A 21,437-nucleotide genomic window follows, 5' to 3' on the forward strand; every position below is an offset into this window, starting at 1 on the left:
AAAAGTGGCCAAATGAGAGCAGGGCAGGATTTGATTTACATGGAAGGTTGGCCCATCCTTGATCCTGGTCCAACTTGGGGAATGTGAGCAGCTGAGACTGTCCCAAAGTGAACCTAAACTGGGTGCTTTTCAGGATAAAGCTTGCAAATTGACCCTGTAGACCCTATAGACCTAACCCGCAAAATGTTTATTAATATTCAAATTCTTTGATGCTCAACTTTCTTACAACTTATTTTGTATAAGCTGTTGAAGCAGTTACTTATTTGAAAACCTACAACATCTGCACAAAGGATAGGATAAGGCATGCAGACTGTTCGGTATCCCATGCATATTCTTGCCACCACAACAAATTATTTACTGTCTGATTGTCAATGATATCCCTTGTAGATCAATAAAGGTAAGTTCTGAGTTGCATATTGATTTGAATAATTTGACAGGGACAGTTGGTTATCATGACATTACTCTCTGTTTATCAGCTCAGTCCACTGACTTTTGACCTTGTTTCATTGATAGTGCATGTTGTCCAATAGTAGACACTGCTTATTGAACACACATGCAGTCTATGTGAACCAGTAATTACCAGACAAGATACTTTGGGCCCGATCTCGTGTGTCAAAACGCAGACTTTAGCATAACATTTTGCACTAAGGACGAGTGCCCTTTTTGATCTTGCCACTCCAGACTTACCGCATTTAAGGAGGAAGTACTGGGGTGGAGACACGCTTTATCCTCCAACCAGATCGACTCCTCTGTCAGGAGAGGGGTTATGGGGGCATGAGGGGTGAACATGTGCATGCCAAGCGCCACGATCCGCGCCACAGCGGACGCTGTAGCTCTTTCTCTCTCTCGAGACATGAACATTGTTTAGCTCACGATGGGGTAAATAAAGTTGAGAGAGCCTATCATGCTTAAGGAAGAACCCGAGGCAGCACAATGTCAACTAGGAAATGAATGTCAGTGGGGCTCCCATCAGCGCAGTCACCTCCACTTGTGACGCCCCCTCACAAGTGGCAAAGGCGCAAAACACATAGCTCCGCCACTCAGAAAATAATTGCGCCCTTCCGGGCGCTAACACAAGATATGGCCCTTTATGTCTGAAAATATCCATCCATACATTTTCTTCTGCTTTATCTGGAGCCAGGTCGCGGAAGGAGCAGTCCGAGCAGAGATGCCCAGACTTCCCTATCCTCGCACACTTGATCCAGCTGTTCTGGAGTGATCCCGAGACATCCCCAGCCCAGTTCATGACATAGTCCCTCCAGCGTGTCCTGGGTCTTTTCGGGGGGTTCCTCCCAATAGTATATGCAACCTCAGCTTGCTCCTCTCGGAGCAGCGGCTCTACTCCGAGCTCCTCTCGGGTGACATAGCACCTCACCGTATCTCTAAGGGTGCGCCACCCTGTGGAGGAAGCACATTATGGCCAATTCTATCCTTTTCGGTCATTACCCAAATCTCATGATTTGGGTAATGAGGCTATGAAAGTATACGATCAAATGGTAAATTGAGAGCTTTTCTCCCCCTTCACCACAACAGTCTGTTACAGCGACCGTATCACTGCCGACGCGGCACCGATCCGTCTGGGCTGTCGAGGCACCTGCCTATGACTGCCGCCCAGTCCTTTCTGCACCCGTCCTACGGCTTCCTCTGCGGGTGGTGAGTCCACAGGAGGGCAGGCCCACATCGTCCACCAGGCACCTGCATACAAGCCCCAACCCTAAAGGCTCGGCTCCAGGGTGGGGCCCCGGTTGTACCATATCGGGCGACGTGAAAATAATCTATGCTATTACTGTATATACATACTCTGATGTACGTTCCCATTAAGAGATAAAATGATGCAGCCATGGTTCACACTCTTGCCTCACAGCAAGAAGATCCCAGGTTCTATTCCATTGTCAGATAGGGCCTTTCTATGTGAAGTTTGCATGTTCTCCCTATAATGTGACTACGTAGGTCTCCGGTTTCCTCCTGGTGCTCCGGTTTCCCCTACTTCTAAACACATACAACAGGCCCCTCCCAGTAGTATCAGTTAAATAAAGTATAAATGTAGTTGCTGGCTCATTCCCAAGAGGACAGTCAGTTAGGAAGCACATCCAGTTGAAAAAAATCAAAAACTGCTTGAACTGCTGTTAGCCACAAGATTTATTGAGAAGGACTGAATAGAAATAAAACCCTTATAGACAAGAAGAGCAAACAACCCTTTTATACAGCTAAAAGCAGAGAGAGGTGCCTGGCGGTTTTAAGAGTTGGAACAAAATCAATATGCAATCATGCCTTGATTAATACTTTGCGACAGGGGAAGAGATGCAGAGTCAAATCAAAACTTCATTTCCTTAAAAACCCTCAGCCGCTCCTTAATGTATGCTGTATTATACAAACCGAGCTCATTTACAATTTCTTCTCCCACCGCTTTAAAGTGATAAATTAGGGATGCATTCAGAGATTCGCGCTGGAGCTATATTGTTGAAAAGTCTTGAAGCTGAAGACTCTGTTGCTTCCAAAAAGCGTATTTCATTTCGGTGCCTTGACCTGCTTGTAGGTCCAGCTCAAGGTCAGTGTTAAGGCATTTATCTGTATATGTGTACTTGCACCTGGGGCCAAAAAGCGAATTTAAAACCTGTCATCGTGCAAAAAACTACACTGCTCATGTGAAATATTTCCCAGCGGGCGTGTTATAAACTACACAACCCGCTCCTTACCGCCACATTCATCTTCCTGTCCCTTCGCTTCATTTGTTTTTGCCTCTATATCTCTCTTTCTCTTGTTCTGTTCACAGCGTTTCAAGCCTCATTCGACTTTTTTATTCCTTTGTCTCTGTCACCTCATTTCACCCCCGTGTTTTGTCTTTTATCCGTCAACTTTTCTTTCTCTGCTCTTGATCTTCAGCTTCTCGTGCAGTTAGTGGTTATCTCGGGATTTCATTTCATTGTCTCCTTAAAAAAATAATAAAAATAAAACTCTTCACATCTTTTTTGTGTTCCAACTTTGGATGACCTCAACAGTCACTGCGCCGCTTTGAAGTATGAAGCTAATCATGTCTTTGTTTTCGGACCGGCAGTCAAGCACATGGGTATATGTGAATTTGTATGCGTTTTCAGTATGTGTAGGCCTTGTAGATTTCAGAACCAAGCTGCGGGGCTCCGTGGCCTGTTTCTCTAACAGGCTTTACTGTATCCACCCCGCTCTGTCATCTCTGTACATCAAAAGAAGCGCGCCAAAAGCCCCAATTAGGACAGCAAAAAGCTTTATTAGCTGCGTGCAACAGGAAAAATGGTTCCTTTTAATCTTATGCCCTAAGCATGTGTGATTGGCTGTGAGCGTGTAATGATAACATAAAGATGAAAAGCCTATACCATGACGTTATGCCACATACTCAACATCTCATAGCGCTTTTGCAAAATCTTGCCTCAATTTCAGATTGCACGTGTTTTGATCATCCGCTGTTGCAAATTAAACCCAAGCTTTCCATTAAGTTGAAAATAAATAAATAATTGAAATCGCATATAAATAGATCTGCTATTTGCATAATATTCAAAGCCAATTGCTTCACAGTTATCCAAACGTATAAACAATATTTTCTGTGCAATTTAGCTCGGCCTCGTGTTGCCTTCAGGTCCTTGTTGTGATATTGGCACCGATGAGCGAAATGCTGATGAATATAGATAGCTACTTACGGCCCTTTCGCCTCTTGAATGTGCGCACTCGTATGGCTGCGTGACGCACATCGCTACACAAACTTAATGGAGCGGACTTAATGAGACATGAAAAAGAACGTTGTTTGGCCAGTGTGGCGTTTCACAAAGTCTTTACACAAGCAACAGATTCGCACAATGTTCAAATTGAAAACTCTGAATTTGATTATGGCTTGAACTAAACTCCAGGGCAACTGCTTATTATTGTGAGAAATATTCCGTTGTTCAGCAGAAAAAGTTACTCCGTTATGTAACTGTCTTGTGTATTCTGAGTTCTTTCTTCCGAATTGAGGCATGGGGCTTTTGACGCTGCTTTTTCTCTCGCATAAAGACTAAACCTATACCTCTGCCTTTTCTCAGTGACCTTTTGCGAAATAAAAAGCAATTTCGGTGAAAGCAAGACAGATCCTCGACATCACACCTGTATACAGTGCTTTATATAACAAATAAATCAGGTCAAAAACAATTTTCTGTACTTTGGCTCGCACTGCAAAGTCAATATGTGCTGTTTCTTCTTCACTTTCTGTTTTTGAAGGTGTTTGTGTTATGAAACTATCAGGAATAGAAATGCCTCTCCTGCTGACTTATTCGGCTGCCCTTAAAGTGTCAGTCCAGGGTTACACCATGATTCACAATCACAGTGTGTCATGGTGTCCTCCATGTCTTCATCTGTTCCTCAATAAACAGCGCAGAAAGGACGAGGAAACACAACAATAGCTACTGGTGAAAGTTCTACACTGATTCCCCTCAATAAATTAAAATTATTACACTAAAATAAAAAGTCTTTCACATTTTTTTTTAAATGTATCGTGGCAAGTATTTCGACCATTTACAGACACATTCCAGGGCTAAATCATGGTTGTGCTCTTTTTGCTTTTGAATATTCATAAAAGTTTGAGTGTGTGTTTGAATTCTGTTTTCTTAAAAATTAAATCACTTGAACATTGTAGCACCTGTGTAATAACAGTGTAATGGAAACTACAATGTACGAGACCAGTACCTGTAGTAGGCTATGCTAAAGGAATAAAAGGAATGAAAATGTAAATGCTACGCCACGCCCATAGCATAATAAGTATAATAATAATAATAATAATAATAATAATTATAATAATAATAATAATAATAGCGTAGAGCGTAAGAATAAATAGTGGAGTGTTTGGCTTGTAATTTTCATGCAGTGTTGCAGCATTGTAAAATATTGAAGCACAGTAAACATGATTAATTATTGAGTGCCAGAAAATTGTAAAAAAAAAGAAAAGAAAAGAAAAACACCTAAAAAATCATAACCACCAACGTTTTTTAATGACTATGATGGAGCTTTGTGTTTGTTTTATGCAACACTGAAAGTTTCTCCTCCCCCTGTCAAACAGTTAATCGTTATTATCCTCCGGTATTTGTGCTGTGGCTCAGATTTTCATTCACAGTCGGCGCTAAACACCCAATAGAGTCCCTTCGCCTTCTGTCCCTGTTTGAGTCCAGCTGGAGTTTTCACAGTGGAGATTCTCGACTGTTTACTTTTCTCCATTGATCCTGTTTACACACGCTCTGTCGACTTCTCAAACTTTATTTCTGTCACTCACTTTGTCTTTCTTCTTTATTTCGGCTTAGTAAGATGCAGTAAAAAAGCCACGTCGAAACATTGGGCTGAGAAAACACTTGTTTGTCCATCTTCGAATTTTTAAGAGTTTTGTGCTTGCCAAAGACTTCAACATTTATAAAGCTTCGGCAAAAAACTTTTGATGAGAGAGGGTTGAATATTGTTTCATAAATAGTCTATTTGGTGGTTAAATACCTGATAAAGATACTTACATTGAAGCACAATACTTTGAATGGCAGCATCTAAAGAACACATAATTTTGTCTCCATTGTGGCACTTCACACTGGGTCAGTTATTTGCCTCCTAAACGTACACGTACAGATGCTGTGAGTCTGGTTTGCCTTTTTTATATGGACATAAAAGATCTAGCGGGTAGCTCGAGGCCTATTAGACGGATAATTACGCTTTCAGAAGAGCAATGCTAAACAACAAGGGTGGGCTTTTATGTAAACCAGAGGAAAAGACTTTTAAGAGCATTAGTGTCCATTTAGACCTTGACGTCTTGCAGTGGGCTTCTTTTAATCCAGATGTGTTTACGCTGTTTTGCTCTTCCCCTTGCTTTTATTTCCCCTCCTTTATATAAGTGATCAATATCTGAGCCTGCTTAATTATTCCCTTCTGTTCATTATGTGATGTGAGCCCTAAAGTGGAGCATGCGCTAATAAAGACACAGCGTCGGCCTCAGCGTGAGCAGCCATTTGGACAGCTGTAGATATTAGTATTGATTTTCCTAATAGACATGTTCTTTGCTGGCCGCAGCCACGCCGCCACACATGAGTAATTGCCCAGCCTTGTGTGCCAAACAAGATAGTTTCATACTGTTTACATGATGGATCCATAATCTATAGCTACGGGGATGGAGTATTTAGCAGGAGAAGGATGGCTTTTCCCCCATGCTGGCTGGAGCCCGCAGGTTAGCACAGGGTTAGTCTCTGTGGTGGGCAACTTTGAGGAGCTGAGCTGATTTCCTGAAGCCTCCTCTCCGGTGTTTCATCTTAATCAAGATCTGTGCCGTTTCATTTTCTCTCACACTTTTCCTCTTCTTCTTCTTTCTTCTCCTCTCTCTTTGTTCTCTGTCAGTTCGCCGTTTGCATGTCCCACTTGCTCTGTCTTTTCTCTCCCTCTGATTCCACTCGCCCACACTTCTGGATCTCACCATAATCTCTTCTGGAGGCTCTTTCCCATCACTTTTTTCTGAGCCAAATGTGTTTTCATCTGTGCCCTACTACTTTGCAATTCCACTCACTCATTAACATGATGTCTTCGCAAAGTAGCACAGGGAAAAAAAAGCCCTCCCTATTTTAAACTTCACAAAAAAATTATCCTGCTTAGCTCATACACTTGCACTGTATGATTTCACTCAGCCAAGAAGCTATGCTTTTAAACACTGATTCTGCTATAGCCAATAAGAATTTGGCGCGGTGTACATCTCCTCAAGCATTTGGCTTTACATATGTTGCAATAGCTATGAGTTAGTGATCTGAAATGTTGAGTCTTCCAAATTGACTGTCATCAACCTCAGCACTGAGGAAGTGTTTGGTTAATATTGAAACATAGCTGTTTGAATCAAGTTGTCTCCGGCCATATTTTTATATTGCTACTAAGTAAGTGGACGTCTAAATCTGGATGTCACAGCAAATCTGAATCTACCTTTCTATCTGAATCCTTTATAACTGGGGTTGGCATCAAATTCCCTTGTTTTCTTGCAGCAATCAACTTAGCAAAAAACAATTGCTATTTTACACATAATCCTCAAAGCTCAAATGAAAAAAAATAATAAACCATCATTCTGAGAATATTTTCAAAGATAGTAGATTTTAGGCTTACAATTTTTTCTCATAATCGATCATCAGTCACAAAAATCTAAGCAATCAATGCCGGTAATTGAAATTGACCATAGTTTAAATCTTGTTCTTCGTCTGTCCGTCATGTCCGACATTGACTGGCTTGGCTGAAGGCTTGTGTTGGCTGGCTCTCATGTGGACAACAAAGCTTGCTCTCGATCGTCAACAGCGATGGCATTTGCTACAGACAAAGTCTTTTGTAGTAATATAAGCATGCCGCCTTTCAATGGACACTCCTGTTTTCAACACATGCTGCCTCTGTTTGTGCTCCAGGGCCTTCTGCTCCCAGCTTTCAGGAGAGATCCCATGTTCTTCATATGTCCTTTCAAGTCATCTTTGAAATGCAACTTCTGACCTCTCCGGCTTCTATTGCCCTCCTTTAGATCTCCATAAAAGACTGCTTTAGGGTGTCTGCCGTCGTCCATCACCGCAACTGTGATGAAGTTATAAGTGTCTGCGTACATTGGTGTATGAATGAGAGTATGAATGGGTGAGTGGATCCTTGCTGTAAAGCGCTTTGAGTGCCTAATGTAGGTGGAAAAGCGCGATATAAGAGCTTCAACACTGTGATGGTTCTGTCTATTTGTGTTCTGTCCCCTGTTTTGGTTTGGTTCTGTGTCTAGTCTTTTATTTTGTCATGTCTGTTCTGTCCTTGTGGTTTTTCTTTGCTTCCCTTGTGTTGATTACCTGTCCCGCCCTAATGTGTTTCACCTGTTCCCTGTTCCTTCTGTTTATAGACCCCTGTGTTTTCCCTTGTCCTTGTCGGTTCATTTGTATTCTCATGGTGCGTTGTGTGTGTGTCCTGTTCCGTGTTCCTGTTAAGTGAGTTTTGCATTTTTGTCTGTTCTTGGCCTTTGCCATTAAATTTCCTTTGAACCTGTTTTTGGCTGTTTTTGCTTTTGGGTCGAATCCCCACCACACTCGTAACACACTGACCAACCCTGCCCGCCGGATTACCTCAACATATGGTATTCGATCTTGCCGTCCGATGTTTTTACAATGGCCCGTAGGTGGCATAGCTGTACTCTTGTGAGGGCTTTGATGTGTCTGTTGTAGAGTGTCAAACACTCGGTGGCGTAAAGCAGGTAATGGAGGACTGCCGTGTTTTAAACCTTCACTTTAGTATTGCTAACTGCCAGCTGGATCCGCTGGCAGGGGAGGAAGCCGGTCAGACCTGGCAGGCCCAAGCGTGTTGTGAGGGTCTGCTGGGAACGTCTGGCGGATCCCTCTGTCAGTGGGGTCTTCAACTCCCACCTCCGGAAGAGCTTCACCCAGATTCCGGGGGAGGCGGGGGACATGGAGTCAGAGTGGACTCTGTTCTCCTCCTCCATTGTCGATGCGGCTGCTCGTAGTTGTGGCCGTAAGGTCTCTGGTGCCTGTCGCGGCGGCAATCCCCGAACCCGGTGGTGGCGCCCGGAAGTAAGGGATGCCGTCAAGCTGAAGAAGGAGTCCTACCTGGCCTTGTTGGCTTGTGGGACTCTTGAGGCAGCTGAGAGGTACCGGCAGGCCAAGCGTGCTGCAGCTCGTGCGGTCGCGGAGGCTAAAACTCGGGTCTGGGAGGAGTTCGGGGAGGCCATGGAGGAAGACTATCGGTCGGCCTCGAAGAGATTCTGGCAAACCATCCGGCGCCTCAGGAGGGGGAAGCAGCGCTTCACCAACACTCTGTACAGTGCGGGTGGGGGGCTGCTGACCTCGACTGGGGATGTCGTCGGGCGGTGGAAGGAGTACTTCGAGGACCTCCTCAATCCCGTCGTCACGTCTTCCAATGAGGAAGCAGAGGCTGAGGACTCGGAGGTGGGCTCGCCCATCACCGGGGCTGAAGTCACCAAGGTGGTGAGAAAGCTCCTTGGTGGCAAGGCTCCGGGGGTGGATGAGATTCGCCCTGAGTACCTTAAGTCTCTGGATGTTGTAGGACTGTCTTGGCTGACACGTCTCTGCAACATCGCGTGGCGGTCGGGGACAGTACCCCTGGATTGGCAGACCGGGGTGGTGGTCCCTCTCTTTAAAAAGGGGGATCGGAGGGTGTGTTCCAATTACAGAGGAATCACCCTCCTTAGCCTCCCCGGTAAGGTCTATTCCGGGGTGCTGGAGAGGAGGATCCGGCCGATAGTTGAACCTCGGATCCAGGAGGAACAATGCGGTTTTCGTCCTGGTCGTGGCACACTGGACCAACTCTATACCCTTCATCGGGTACTCGAGGGTTCGTGGGAGTTCGCCCAACCAGTCCACATGTGTTTTGTGGATCTGGAGAAAGCGTTCGACCGCGTCCCTCGTGGTGCCCTGTGGGGGGTGCTCCGGGAGTATGGGGTCCGGGGCCCTCTGCTAAGGGCTGTCCGTTCCCTGTATGACCGCAGCAGGAGCTTGGTTCGCATTGCCGGCAGTAAGTCAGACCTGTTCCCGGTGCGTGTTGGTCTCCGCCAGGGCTGCCCTTTGTCACCGGTTCTGTTCATTACTTTTATGGACAGAATTTCTAGGCGCAGCCAGGGGCCGGAGGGTGTCCGGTTTGGGAGCCTCAGAGTCTCATCTCTGCTGTTTGCGGACGATGTTGTTCTGATGGCTTCAACGAACCAGGACCTTCAACACGCACTGGGGCGGTTTGCAGCCGAGTGTGTAGCGGCCGGGATGAGGATCAGCACCTCCAAATCCGAGGCCATGGTTCTCCACCGGAAAAAGGTGGCTTCCCCTCTTCAGGTCGGTGGGGAGTCCTTGCCTCAAGTGGAGGAGTTCAAGTATCTCGGGGTCTTGTTCACGAGTGGGGGACGGATGGAGCGTGAGATCGATAGACGGATCGGTGCGGCGTCAGCAGTGATGCGGTCGCTGTATCGGTCTGTCGTGGTGAAGAGGGAGCTGAGTCGGAGGGCAAAGCTCTCGATTTACCGATCGATCTACGTTCCCACCCTCACCTATGGTCATGAGATTTGGGTCATGACCGAAAGGACAAGATCGCGAATACAAGCGGCCGAAATGAGTTTCCTTCGCAGGGTGGCTGGGCGCACCCTCCGAGATCGGGTGAGGAGCTCAGTTACCCGGGAGGAGCTCGGAGTAGAGTCGCTGCTCCTTCACGTCGAAAGGAGCCAGCTGAGGTGGCTCGGGCATCTGTTCCGGATGCCTCCTGGTCGCCTCCCGCGGGAGGTGTTCCAGGCATGTCCTAGTGGGACAAGGCCTCGTGGAAGGCCCAGGACACGGTGGTGGGACTATGTCTCCGAGCTGGCCTGGTGTCGCCTCGGGGTCCCCCCAGAACAGCTGGAGGAGGTGTGTGTGGACCGGGAAGTTTGGGCATCTCTGCTGAGACTGCTGCCCCCGCGACCCGGCCCCGGATAAAGCGGAAGAAAATGGATGGATGGATGGACTTTAGTATTGCGTGAGATGTCACTCACAGCAACTCCAGAGGCGTTTCTGTAGAGAGCCAAAAGCCTTTGTGGCAGTTTCTCCTCAACTTCCAGGTCTTCCAGGAGTTTGTGTTGGTCACTGTGCTGCCGAGATATGTAAAGGCATTTGTAAGTACGGGTGGCTCACCGTGCACCACCACCACTGATTGCTGATCCCTTATAGTGCATGCATTTCCTGTGGGTGGTTGGTATAACAGTTCGGTCTTAGAGATGTTAATTTTAAGGCCAAACACATCTGCTGCCCAGGAAAACTGGTCTACAATGTGCTAGAGACTACGGCAGAGTCATCTGCATAGAGCAACTCACTAAGTCAAACCAGGTTGAAAAGCTGTTTTAATGCTGATGAATACCCCCCCTGTACAGATAAAGGCCCACTGTATCAAGTACAGCTGTGACATATCGCTATAAAAGTGTTGGCGCGAGCACACATCCTTGTTTCACACCATGTTTAACTTCAAAGGCTTCACTGGTTTCCACGCCGAAAGAACTTTCCAAAGTGTCTCTCTATCAACCGTGTCGAAAGATTTGAAATGTCTACAAACGCGACAAAGAGGGACTGATTTTGTTCTGTTGCCTTCTCCTGTAATTGTCGTAGTGTGAAGATCATATCGATGGACGATTTTTCTGACCAGATTCCACAATGCGACCACCATCTTTTTTTTCCTGTTTCGATCTCCGTGATGAAGTCCCGTTGGTTGCAGTGAACCAGCCAAGATGCATTCTGAGCACACAGTTTTTTACCCCACCTTTTCTCATCTTGTGATGCACCATTGACTCATACTAGTGAATTCCTCGCTGCAAACCCCAACTGGGACCCTGCTGCCGATACCTTACACCCTAAAACCCCAACCTAATGGGGGCCCGCTTGGTTTTATGGCTACAACCATACGCTCGCCAGTCAGAGTGAGTGCAAATGGTCTTTTGTGCGCATTTTGTAGATGTGGCTAACCCCATGCACAGCCTCCTCACTCTGCCGGATGCAATTTAACGTTAATGCCCAGGTCTTGTAGTTTAAAGGACTGTAGTTTAAATAGCAATTCAGTAAAAACTGTATTTACATAATTGCACAGCCCAAGTAAATCTCCTCAAATACACTGCATATAAAAACTTGTTGTCTTTGTATGTTGTTGCTTTTCGCTTCCGCCTCTTGAACAATCTGCAGTCATTTATTACTGCCTGCAGGGAAACACCAGGCAATTTGACGGCAGTGTAACGCACAAGTACACGATTTTAAAAACACACACCCTTTTGGATTGTGTTCCGTAGACTGACTTTGAAACCATGACTAGAAAGAGAAGCATGGCTGTCAGCTTGTGAGAGCTCGGATGTCAGGTAGCGAGGGAAGAGAGAAGAATAGTGATTTGAGATTATGCACTGTTGGAAACGAGATGGTACATACGCACAGATTTATAGCAAAAGATGCACAGATAAGGGCCAATTGGTGTAGGCACGCCTCGAGATACAAATACAAAGATGAAACGGAGGTGTGGAGAGATGGATAGATATGGTTTAAGGCTACATATAAAGCAGAAGCTAGTTAGTAATCCCTTTGATGGTCTGTAAATTCCTATATTCGCACTTACATCCATGTTGTAAAAGCAAAACAAGTAGTAAAAGTACTCATTGTTTATGTATGCAGGGCATGCAGGAAATGGTCATGCAACATGCTGCTGAGATGCCACTAGTGTCCACTGGGACCTTATCCTATAATCAGTCATTCTCTGCCGCCCACACAGTGCAAAAGCATGTGTACATCCAATGGTGCATGTGTGTAAGCTAGAGCCGTTGTTGCTCCCCGCTGCTGTCCATTCTGTCTCCGCGTGGATGTTGTGAAAGAGGAAAAAACGCATCCGCCTATTCATGATTTTCACACCACACGCAGCAGATTTCACATTTTTTACTCACTCAAGTCTTTTCCTGCTAAATCTGCCCATATGGCTGCTTGACAATCATCTCCTGTTCATTATCCGCCGTAAACAGAATGAAAATGGCTCATATTCATTCCATTCACACATCAAATCTGTATGGGTATTTAAAAAGAATATTCCAATTGAGATGAAAGGGAGACATTGGGCTGCTTTGTTAATTTAGTGAAATGTCAACCTCTTGATTCAAACACACTTCTCTTGCTGGCATGGTACAGACCAACACTTCATGTGAGTTTCTCGACACACTTTAGGCTAAACACTTGCAGTTAAAGTAATACATGCAAATATAATTCTTGATTTAAATTCAGAGCAGGCTTATGCATTTGTCTAGGCCCTTGACAAGACTCTTGGGTGTCATCTGGAGGACCCTAATATCATTGACTGGGTTGATTGACTCAGTACTCAACCCAGTGCAGTTGACAATATCTGAAAAAAATGACACGCTGGAGGCAGTCCTGAGGGCCAGCTAGCTGTATTAACATTTGAAAGATAGACAGATAGAGTGATCAACAATATCCAGAGGTGAAGTGTTTTCATAACAGTCTTTGATACCCCTGTGGAAGTAGTTTTTGCAAATATATATAACTGTTTCACACAGTCTTTACTATACAGTCACATGAGGCTGCTTCGATTGCAGCTTTCAATGACGCCTACATATTCCCTTGAGGCTAATAGTGATGCTTATATCCGGAAGCTCAGACTAGCGATGTGTGAATAAGCATTTGGTCTTGTCATGCTTTTATTTTTATCAGTCTCGGCTCCGTTAAGTTGATTCAAAGCAGCATATGCTTTGTAGCCATCATACACCCACACTTCGTTAACTTTATCATGAGTAAATGTCTTTCCAGCCAACTCATTCATCATTTGGTTCCCCTGTCTGGCTCGTATCGACTTGGTTTGTAATTAAAATGTGATCAAAATCATGAGCAAATGCACCTCCAGAATTTTAAGATTTCCATCCCATTTTGCAGGCTGTTAAAGATGATGCGCGGTCTTCTTCGCCTTTAATCTCTTCTACTTCTTACATCTCTGACTTTAAGCTCTATTTTTTTCCTCCTCCCTCGTGCCACCGCTCTTTGCTCTGACATACAACTCTGCTTATGTGCATGTGCAGCTATTATGGATGAATGAGCAGGCGTGATGGATGGCGGGAAAGCGAACGTTGATGGATTGAAATGGCCTTTTCATGAACATGATTTCGGACCCAACGAGGAAACACGAGTGCAGCGTACACAGCCACACGTCTCCGTTAAGTCAATAATTCATCTTCTGTGCACTCGTGTCAATATTTGGGTCTTTATCCCTCTGCGGTCCCTACGTGAGCAGGGCACGCCGTGAAATGTAACGGGACGTGTTGGCTTCACACCACTCTTGATTGTTGACAAGTCATTGATTGTGGCTCCATTAGTGTAATAATGAGATAAATCAACACTCTGGTGATTGGTGCTCAGAAGGTAGGGAGGCTAGTATAGATTATAGAATAAAGCTTGGAAGAAGGAGTAGCAGGAATCCCAAAAGAACAGGGAAAATATGTAAATGCGTGTGTCCTTCTGGTACAAATCAACAGTATTGACCTGCGCAATTAATAACATTATTTGGATAGAATTTGTAATTTTGATGTTACCATTTAGCAAATCCTAAACACTGGAGTTATTTAGGCAGTACAATCTTATCAATTACTGTCATATCAGTTATATTTCAGATTCATGTTAATGCTCTGGGACATTCAAAATGTGCACAGTGATTTGAATCCTGTAAAACATAAATGACAAATCTGCACACAATCTATGATATATTTATACACAGCCCTAACATACTGTATGCAAATCACTGCGCACAAGAGGGCAAATCGCTGTTGAATAGAAAGCCAAAGGGAAAGAATAGGATTTTTATTTTTTGTATTCTTTTATGGCATTTTTTGACAATTGAATGAAATCATGACCAACAATAAGATAAAATCTGCCGTTCAGTGACAGATGTGATGTATTGTATGCATTTTCTTCTTTTTAACTGCAACAAAGGTAAACCATACGTGCATAGTGTCACCTCATATCATTCAAAGTTACCCAGATAAGCAGCTTTTTTTATTGCAGATACCATAAAGTGTAATCCATTCTTAAGCAGGTGCCATTTTTGTCTCCCAGATTTGTGGCAAAAAGTAGAAGAGAATACATAAACAGTGCTGGGGGAGAGAGGCAAGAACCCAAATGAAGAAGGAGACTGAAAAAAAAATAGGCTCTCAGAAGTGGGAGGGGGTGGAAGGAGGAGCAGTGGTGTGTGCGAGTTTGGAGCGTGAAAGCGGGGATGAGAGAGAAAGCGCGTTTTGAGCTGGGAGCAGCAGGCAGCGGAGACGAGGGGCGTGCGGTGGGGGGTGCATGCATGTGTCAATGTGCGCGGTAGCTGTCGAGGCACGTGAACAGGCCAAAAGACGCAACAGACACTCCGGCATACGCGGACCCGTTTCCACGACGACGACGGCAACAGCGGCAAAACATCATGGGGGCCGTGGTGGGTACACTGACCATGCAGACCAAGCAGCGGAGGCCATCCAGTGGTGAGAGACCTTCTATACATACGCTACACATGAAAGAGAGCTTTCTCGTTTCTTGTTATTTGCTCAGCATGTAGGGGTAATCCAAGTTCAGGCGGCGCGCTACAGTCAACACGCTGCAGACAAGCATCAATGGAGATGTTATGAGGCTGTTATGAAGCGGGAGACCAACAGGTGCTGCCTATGTCTCAAAGTTTCACCTGTAGATGGCTGCCAATTTCTACATTTTGACAGAGCGGATTCACTTCTCTGGTCTCCTTGCCTGTCTGAGTGCATCAACGTGAGCCGCAGACACCGGATAAGGGCACAAACACACACACACACATGTCGGAGGTGTTTGTCACTCCGCTCACACGCGGCTTTTCCATCTTGCTGTTACCTTGGAAGCACGGTAGTCATAGCAACAAAAGATGTCAGATGTTTTTTTGGGGAGGGGTCATGGGGTTTGGGGGGGGCATTCGGGATGAGGGTGGGTGGGGGGGGGTGGTGCTTGATGAGATTGGGGTGCTCCTAAATGAGTCAAGCCCAAAGCAATAGAGAGTGTGCAATGCAGAGAAATCATAGTAGTTATAGTGCCTTGGAGACCTGTTGCAGTATGTATCAGTTTGCAGTATACACATCTCGTAATGAGCTCTGTAAGGAAAGGCACCTGCTTATGTTTGCCCAATTGGTCCATGCAAGACATTTGGCAAGAAAAGATGTCAGATTTGGTTCGAGAAACAGGGAAGATCACTGAGAAGGCTTCTCAAACTGTGGTGTTATTAATGCATTTCATTTCATTTTGTTTTTTCCGCTTTGAACGTGGTTAACACCCAGCTTAGACTTGTTTCAGACCCATTTTGGTCCGGATTTATCTATTCCTAGTGGTACTTGGAAGGCCAAATATTTTGTGAGGTGTTTCTTGATGGGACTGCTTTAGACAGTCCATTATGCAAGAGAGTATAAGACCTGTTGCATGTCACTTATACAGTTGTGCTTAAAGGTTTACATACCCTGGCAGAATTTCATCATTTCATTTGTTGGCAACAAAAAAGTGCACCATACTACTGTGAAATATCGAGGGTGTTCGCTGATGGCACTAGCTCCAGCAGAATAAAGTGAAGGCCACTGTGTTAGTGGAGGGCTGCGGCTACTGGGCTTGGTTCCACCTGAAATAGGGATGAGCGTAAACATACCATTCCCTGCCTCGGTACACCAGAGCTTGACACTTTTAGTTGGTCGGAGGCCCACATGGCGAGTCCGACTTGAAGAAACTGGATATGCAAGATCCACGGCAGCTACGACAAACCAACCACACCACAGGCTAAAAACAAGGACCAAGTCAGCGTTGGCCAGGCTAATGGCTGGAACCTACAGTCTACCTTCACACACACTGTACAGAGTCACTAAAAGAAGCAATGAATTAGATCTAATTTCCAAAATATATTAACAAAGCGATTGAAAGTGCTATACCTGCGAACGGAGAAGCGGTCGGCACGCAAACAGGAGGTGTTTGAGGTGAGAGGATGAGAATTTAAAGTAACTTCCCTTTTATAGTCTTGGCGCCACAAACCGGCTGGGAGGAACACAGCAGGCACCTTGCTACACTGTCACTGATGTTAAAGAGGGCAAGGAACAGTATTAAAAACTGTGGTATGCTAACTTTTGGTCAGGGTCATTTTGGTACTTTCTTTTGTCCTTGTGATTTAAAAATAGCAAACTCACTTGTTTGACCATACAGTAAATGGCTTCACACAACCACTAACTATGAGTGAAAAACAACTTTTTGTGTTATATTCATATTCTTTGATAAAAAAAATCTAATACAATACAATAACACAACCGTACCTGCTGTACCATAAACTAATTGCTTAAATTGAAATGTTTCTAATATTTCAAAAAAAGATACACTCAATGTTCTGTGCTAATCAGGTCAATCACTTCCTTTACCAAACCTTATGGAGGCCTTTGCTATTTTTCTTCTGATCTTAGAGAACTAGGGTGCCTTGTTACTTGTTTATTAGTTGCTATAGAAATCCATCTTACAAATGTGCACTTAAAAGTAAGGGCATCCAAGGCTAAACCGCCCTCTATCAAGTCATTTAAATGCATTTGATAAGGTACCCAATTACCGTGTTGCAGCAAAATTGGCCCAAGTGGGACATTTCCCAAATCAGTGCATACGACTGGTTTTATCCTTTGAATATGCCCCTGTTTTCACTACTCGCTCAAACAAACAACCCTCTTCCCCAAGGGTGTGAAACAGCAAGCACAATTTTGTTGCTGTTTTGAATAATGAGGACGCTGAACTAGGTACCACTGCGTGTGAATGTGAGAAATCTGGTTTGCTCTCAAATGAAAACAGCCTCCATGAATGCTAAACAATACATGAAGGAGCAGAGAGGCCGCTATTATGTGCTATTTGTAATTCGGTTGCTGTTGTGCCCGTGCTATTTGGACATGTTTTTTTAATTCTCTGCCGCTGCTACACGTTGCCTGTGCGCGGAATCAGTGTGACAGGGCTGGTGCTTGAGCAGTCGTCTATTTAGTGTTGTAACTTGTTATCCAGGAGCGTGACACTGACGCTCAGCGGAGGGTAGAGGAAGATGGTGGGTTGTACATCGTGAGATTAGATTTTTACATGATTGATCAGGGACCAGTTGCAGAAGAAGAAAACACCTCTTGGATCAAGTAGGGCCTTGATTATTTGCATGGGCAACACTTTCATCTGTCTCGTTCAATCAACTTCGCCTCATTTGTAAACTGTCAAGTTGTTTCTCTCTATTCACAAAGTGCCCACTACCTCACTCCCTGTTATAGACAAAAGGTAGCACAAGCAGGTTAAGTTCTGACAGTTCATTTTATGGCTTCTATGGAAGTCTTTCTCAATTATCTCTATACTTCATCATCATTTTGGACCCATTTTGAGCCTAAAGCAAAGAGCTGCATGTTGGCCTCCTAATAGATAGTTTTCATTTGACATTGTTGGAGGTCAAAACAAAAGCCAGCCCCATCTTTGTGTGGAAAGCTTTCAGATGAATGTCCCTGCACTGTCTGAAGCACTGTTTTCTCGAGTTAAACAAAAGTCAGGGCTTTGTTTTTACATCATTTCATCAGAAAGAAGTGACTTGGAGTATACTGAGTATATGTGTTGATTTGTCTAAGCCCCTCTGGAATAGCAGCTGTCATTTAGTCACACTCATCACTTTTGTTTGTCGTTTTTGTTGAAGCGCTCTTGTATATCACAGTTCCCATCATTTTTTTTTTTTTCAGAGTTGAGCATTTAAAAACTTTTGTGTGCAGTGGCTCAAATGAGTGAAAACTATCAATAACAGATCAACAATAATGGTGTTTTTTTCTTGTCCATACAGCTGTACAGTGTGTTATTCATGAATTACTGTCATACTCTTTTCTGTGTAAATATGTCCCTGGTTCACACAGAAATATAAAATGGACGACTTTGCTATTTCCTCCCTCGGTTAACCAGTGAACGTGTTCTCGATTTAGCATTCTCGTTTTGGAAAGACCTTGCTGTGTCCTTGAAGCAGTTGGGAAATGCAGATGATGAAATGATTATGAAATTATCGAGTTGCACTTTTCTTTTTGGCACATGAATTGAGTAGGATGAGAATAGCATGAGGGTTTCTGAGGGATCATGCATTTTGCTGCCCTGTTTCTACCTCATTGCCAAGAAAATACTTAAAACCCTGTTCCATAATAAATCTTTATATCAGGTGAGGCTTAGGATTAGTCATATTATCATGAAATTAAATAGGTGTGTATCTATCTCCATCCTATTACCATATTATTACTGTGCTGTAAAGTAAAGTGCTCCCAAGAACCACCGTTTTATATAAAGTGATATTTGTGAGATTTTTTCCATGATTGTATTCTCACTATTTTTTGTATGGCTCTTTATTTCTTCAATATGATTATTTGTTCAGCCTCCATTATGGCAATCATTTCAATGGTGTTAATTTACTTTGAGGCAGTGAACGCTTTTTTTAAAAATTGACCTCCTTATGACAGCAGTGTTGCAGTAATGTGATGATTAACAATGAAATGAAAGCTGGACTGACAGACTTGCACATTGTTCTCTAATCTCTGAGACTCTAGTTTTGTTGGACATGACCACATATAATTCAAAGTTGCCGAGATAAGAAGCTTTATATTTCCGGCATCATACTGTGTACATTATTGAATCCACCCTCGTACCGCCGTCTCATATTGTGTCCTCGATCCGCTGTAGTGGCTTTTTGATGAACACCTTATGCAGTGCACCTACCCTCTTTGCTTCTTTGTGATTTCTATTCCCTCTGATGGCCCTATAGTACGCCTTCCCCGTGCCCCCCGCAGCACTGTTGTTTCAATCATCTCCTGCTTCAGACTGTCACCTTTCTTTTATCCCATCTCTACCACCCCTATCTCCTCGTCCCTGCGCTCTTTCTCCGGTGTCTCCTCTCCCAAAGGCACACATATTCCTCATTCCTTTTATTTCCCTCCTTTTCTCCATCACCCACGCTTTCCCCCATTAGCCATAGCGCGAGTGCTTATTAAGTCATCTCACCATTCATGTCTATGGACCCCTGGTAGTTTGTATGCCTGTGCGCTTGCTGTGCACACTTGTGGGTTTCGGCTCATTTTCAGTCTGGCCATGCAGTCGCACCACGATCAATATTGACACACGCTTATAAAATAGGCTTATATGCTGCTTTCGGAGGCTTGGCAGAGCATAAACCGTTGAGAAACTGGCGTGAGGTTGGATCTGGGAAAATATCTGATTGCAATTTGCAATTTATATAATTCAGTATCAAACAACATGAACAGCATGAGAAAAGACTGGAATATGAAGTGGTATTTAAAGTACAAGGTTAGGTTAGTTTGGCATTACCCAAATCTAAAAGTCACAAAAAAAAAAGCCACAAAAGAGAGAGCAACAAAAATGTGACAAAAAGCGATAAAAGTGCAACAAAAGTGCAACCAAAAAGCAACAAATAATTGGCAAAAAAAAGTGATGACAATACGGCAACAACACGAGGAATAAGATCAGTAATGTAGGTCTTAGCTTTCAATTTATTTATTTTTCAAATCGGTTAAGGCGTGTGGTAAGAGTATAAGGGACGTGATATTTTGTTTGACATTTTTTTGGAGGCCTATTACATAAATAATTTGGACCAAGTTGTGATTTCAATTCCATCCCAATTCACTTTGCAGGCCCATATAACATCATATCATTGTGGTTATTGACAGATCAGACATGTGTGAGTGTAGTGACTCTTAATTATTGTACACACAGGGTGCTTTGATGTTTGAGTTAGCTGCGACCTTGTAAATAATATTGTGTTTGTCCTGAGGGCTGGCTGCATGCAGATCGTTCCATGTGTTTTTAGCCAAAGGGGAGTTACTGGACTTGAAATGACCCTCACTGAGGCCATGCATGGGTTGGCTACACTGATTTATACAAGAAAAACAAGGCACTCGAGCAGAAAGTGATCGTGTGTGCCATTTGACATGGAGTGAGTATGATCTATTTTAGAGCAGCTCCGGTTTGTTCAGGACTGCCTGGCTGGAGGATTTATTGTGCATGTTTGGATTGATGGGAGAAATCAGAGCATGCAAAATTTAAGGCCACAGATGGCACAAGATTCGAACCTTGGACCTTTTTGCTGTGAGGCAATATCACTACGTATTTAAATATTTATCTATTGCCAATGTAGATATGGTCCAATACTGTTTTACTGTATGATACGGTTACGATTGCTGATAGAAAATACCATTAAGGGGGACACTCCAGACACCTACATCTGTGCAACTTTCAGGTCTTAGGAAGTTTTCTGTCGTAACATATGAACTTGTAAGTAGTTATTTTTAGAAGATTTTTTCAATATGAAATTCCTTGCCTGATTTATTTAGTTTGGACCCTCCAAGACGCGGTAAAATTTAAATTTCTACAGATTTTGTTTATTCAAAGACTAACACAAGATACGTATTGATACTTTATATCAATACGTCAACAAAACCATAAATAGATTTCCTCTGAACCAAATAAATATAGGGTTTAGAATCTAATGTAAATGTTTGAACCTACGTCGTCAGCAAGTAAACTGAAAAAGTGACATTTATAGAAATTATTATGTTTTTATGATAATATGCAGTATATTTTAAAGCTCCTTGTATTTTCTCGAGTCTATATGTGCGACTCCCACTCCATTACCACTAGATTAGGCTAATTCAGATTATGCAAATGACATACTCCTTGGCAGGGATTACTGGACACAGTATGAGAGCGAACAAGAGGGAGGAAGTGTGGAGTTTGGCACAAAGGCAGAGATAAGGTAGAGAGAAGGGCATTTGGTGGGCAAGGGAAGAAAGAAGAAAACAAGAAAATGCCCGGGCCAGCTGCAGTTACACGGGCTGCACTTGGAGAGCGAAATCTTGTTATGTTGGAGCAATGCTGTGA

The 21,437-nt window shown here is 43.9% G+C and overlaps 1 protein-coding gene across 3 annotated transcripts in view; it reads left to right on the forward strand.

Annotated features, from left to right (window-relative positions):
- Nucleotides 1-21,437, forward strand: part of kcnip1a (Kv channel interacting protein 1 a) — a 47,983-nt gene that overhangs the window by 17,173 nt on the left and 9,373 nt on the right. The window contains exon 1 of one of the 3 annotated variants that reach the window (XM_079556395.1): nucleotides 14,712-15,001. The exons of the other annotated variants lie outside the window; for them this stretch is intronic. Within the exon in view, the coding sequence (XP_079412521.1) occupies nucleotides 14,944-15,001 (58 nt within the window). The 5' untranslated portion in view covers nucleotides 14,712-14,943. Of the gene's footprint in view, nucleotides 1-14,711; nucleotides 15,002-21,437 lie in introns of those variants that run through there. 3 annotated transcript variants of the gene reach the window in all.

This window comes from Gobius niger (assembly GCF_951799975.1).
Source record: "Gobius niger genome assembly, chromosome: 5".
Classification (NCBI taxonomy): domain Eukaryota; kingdom Metazoa; phylum Chordata; class Actinopteri; order Gobiiformes; family Gobiidae; genus Gobius; species Gobius niger.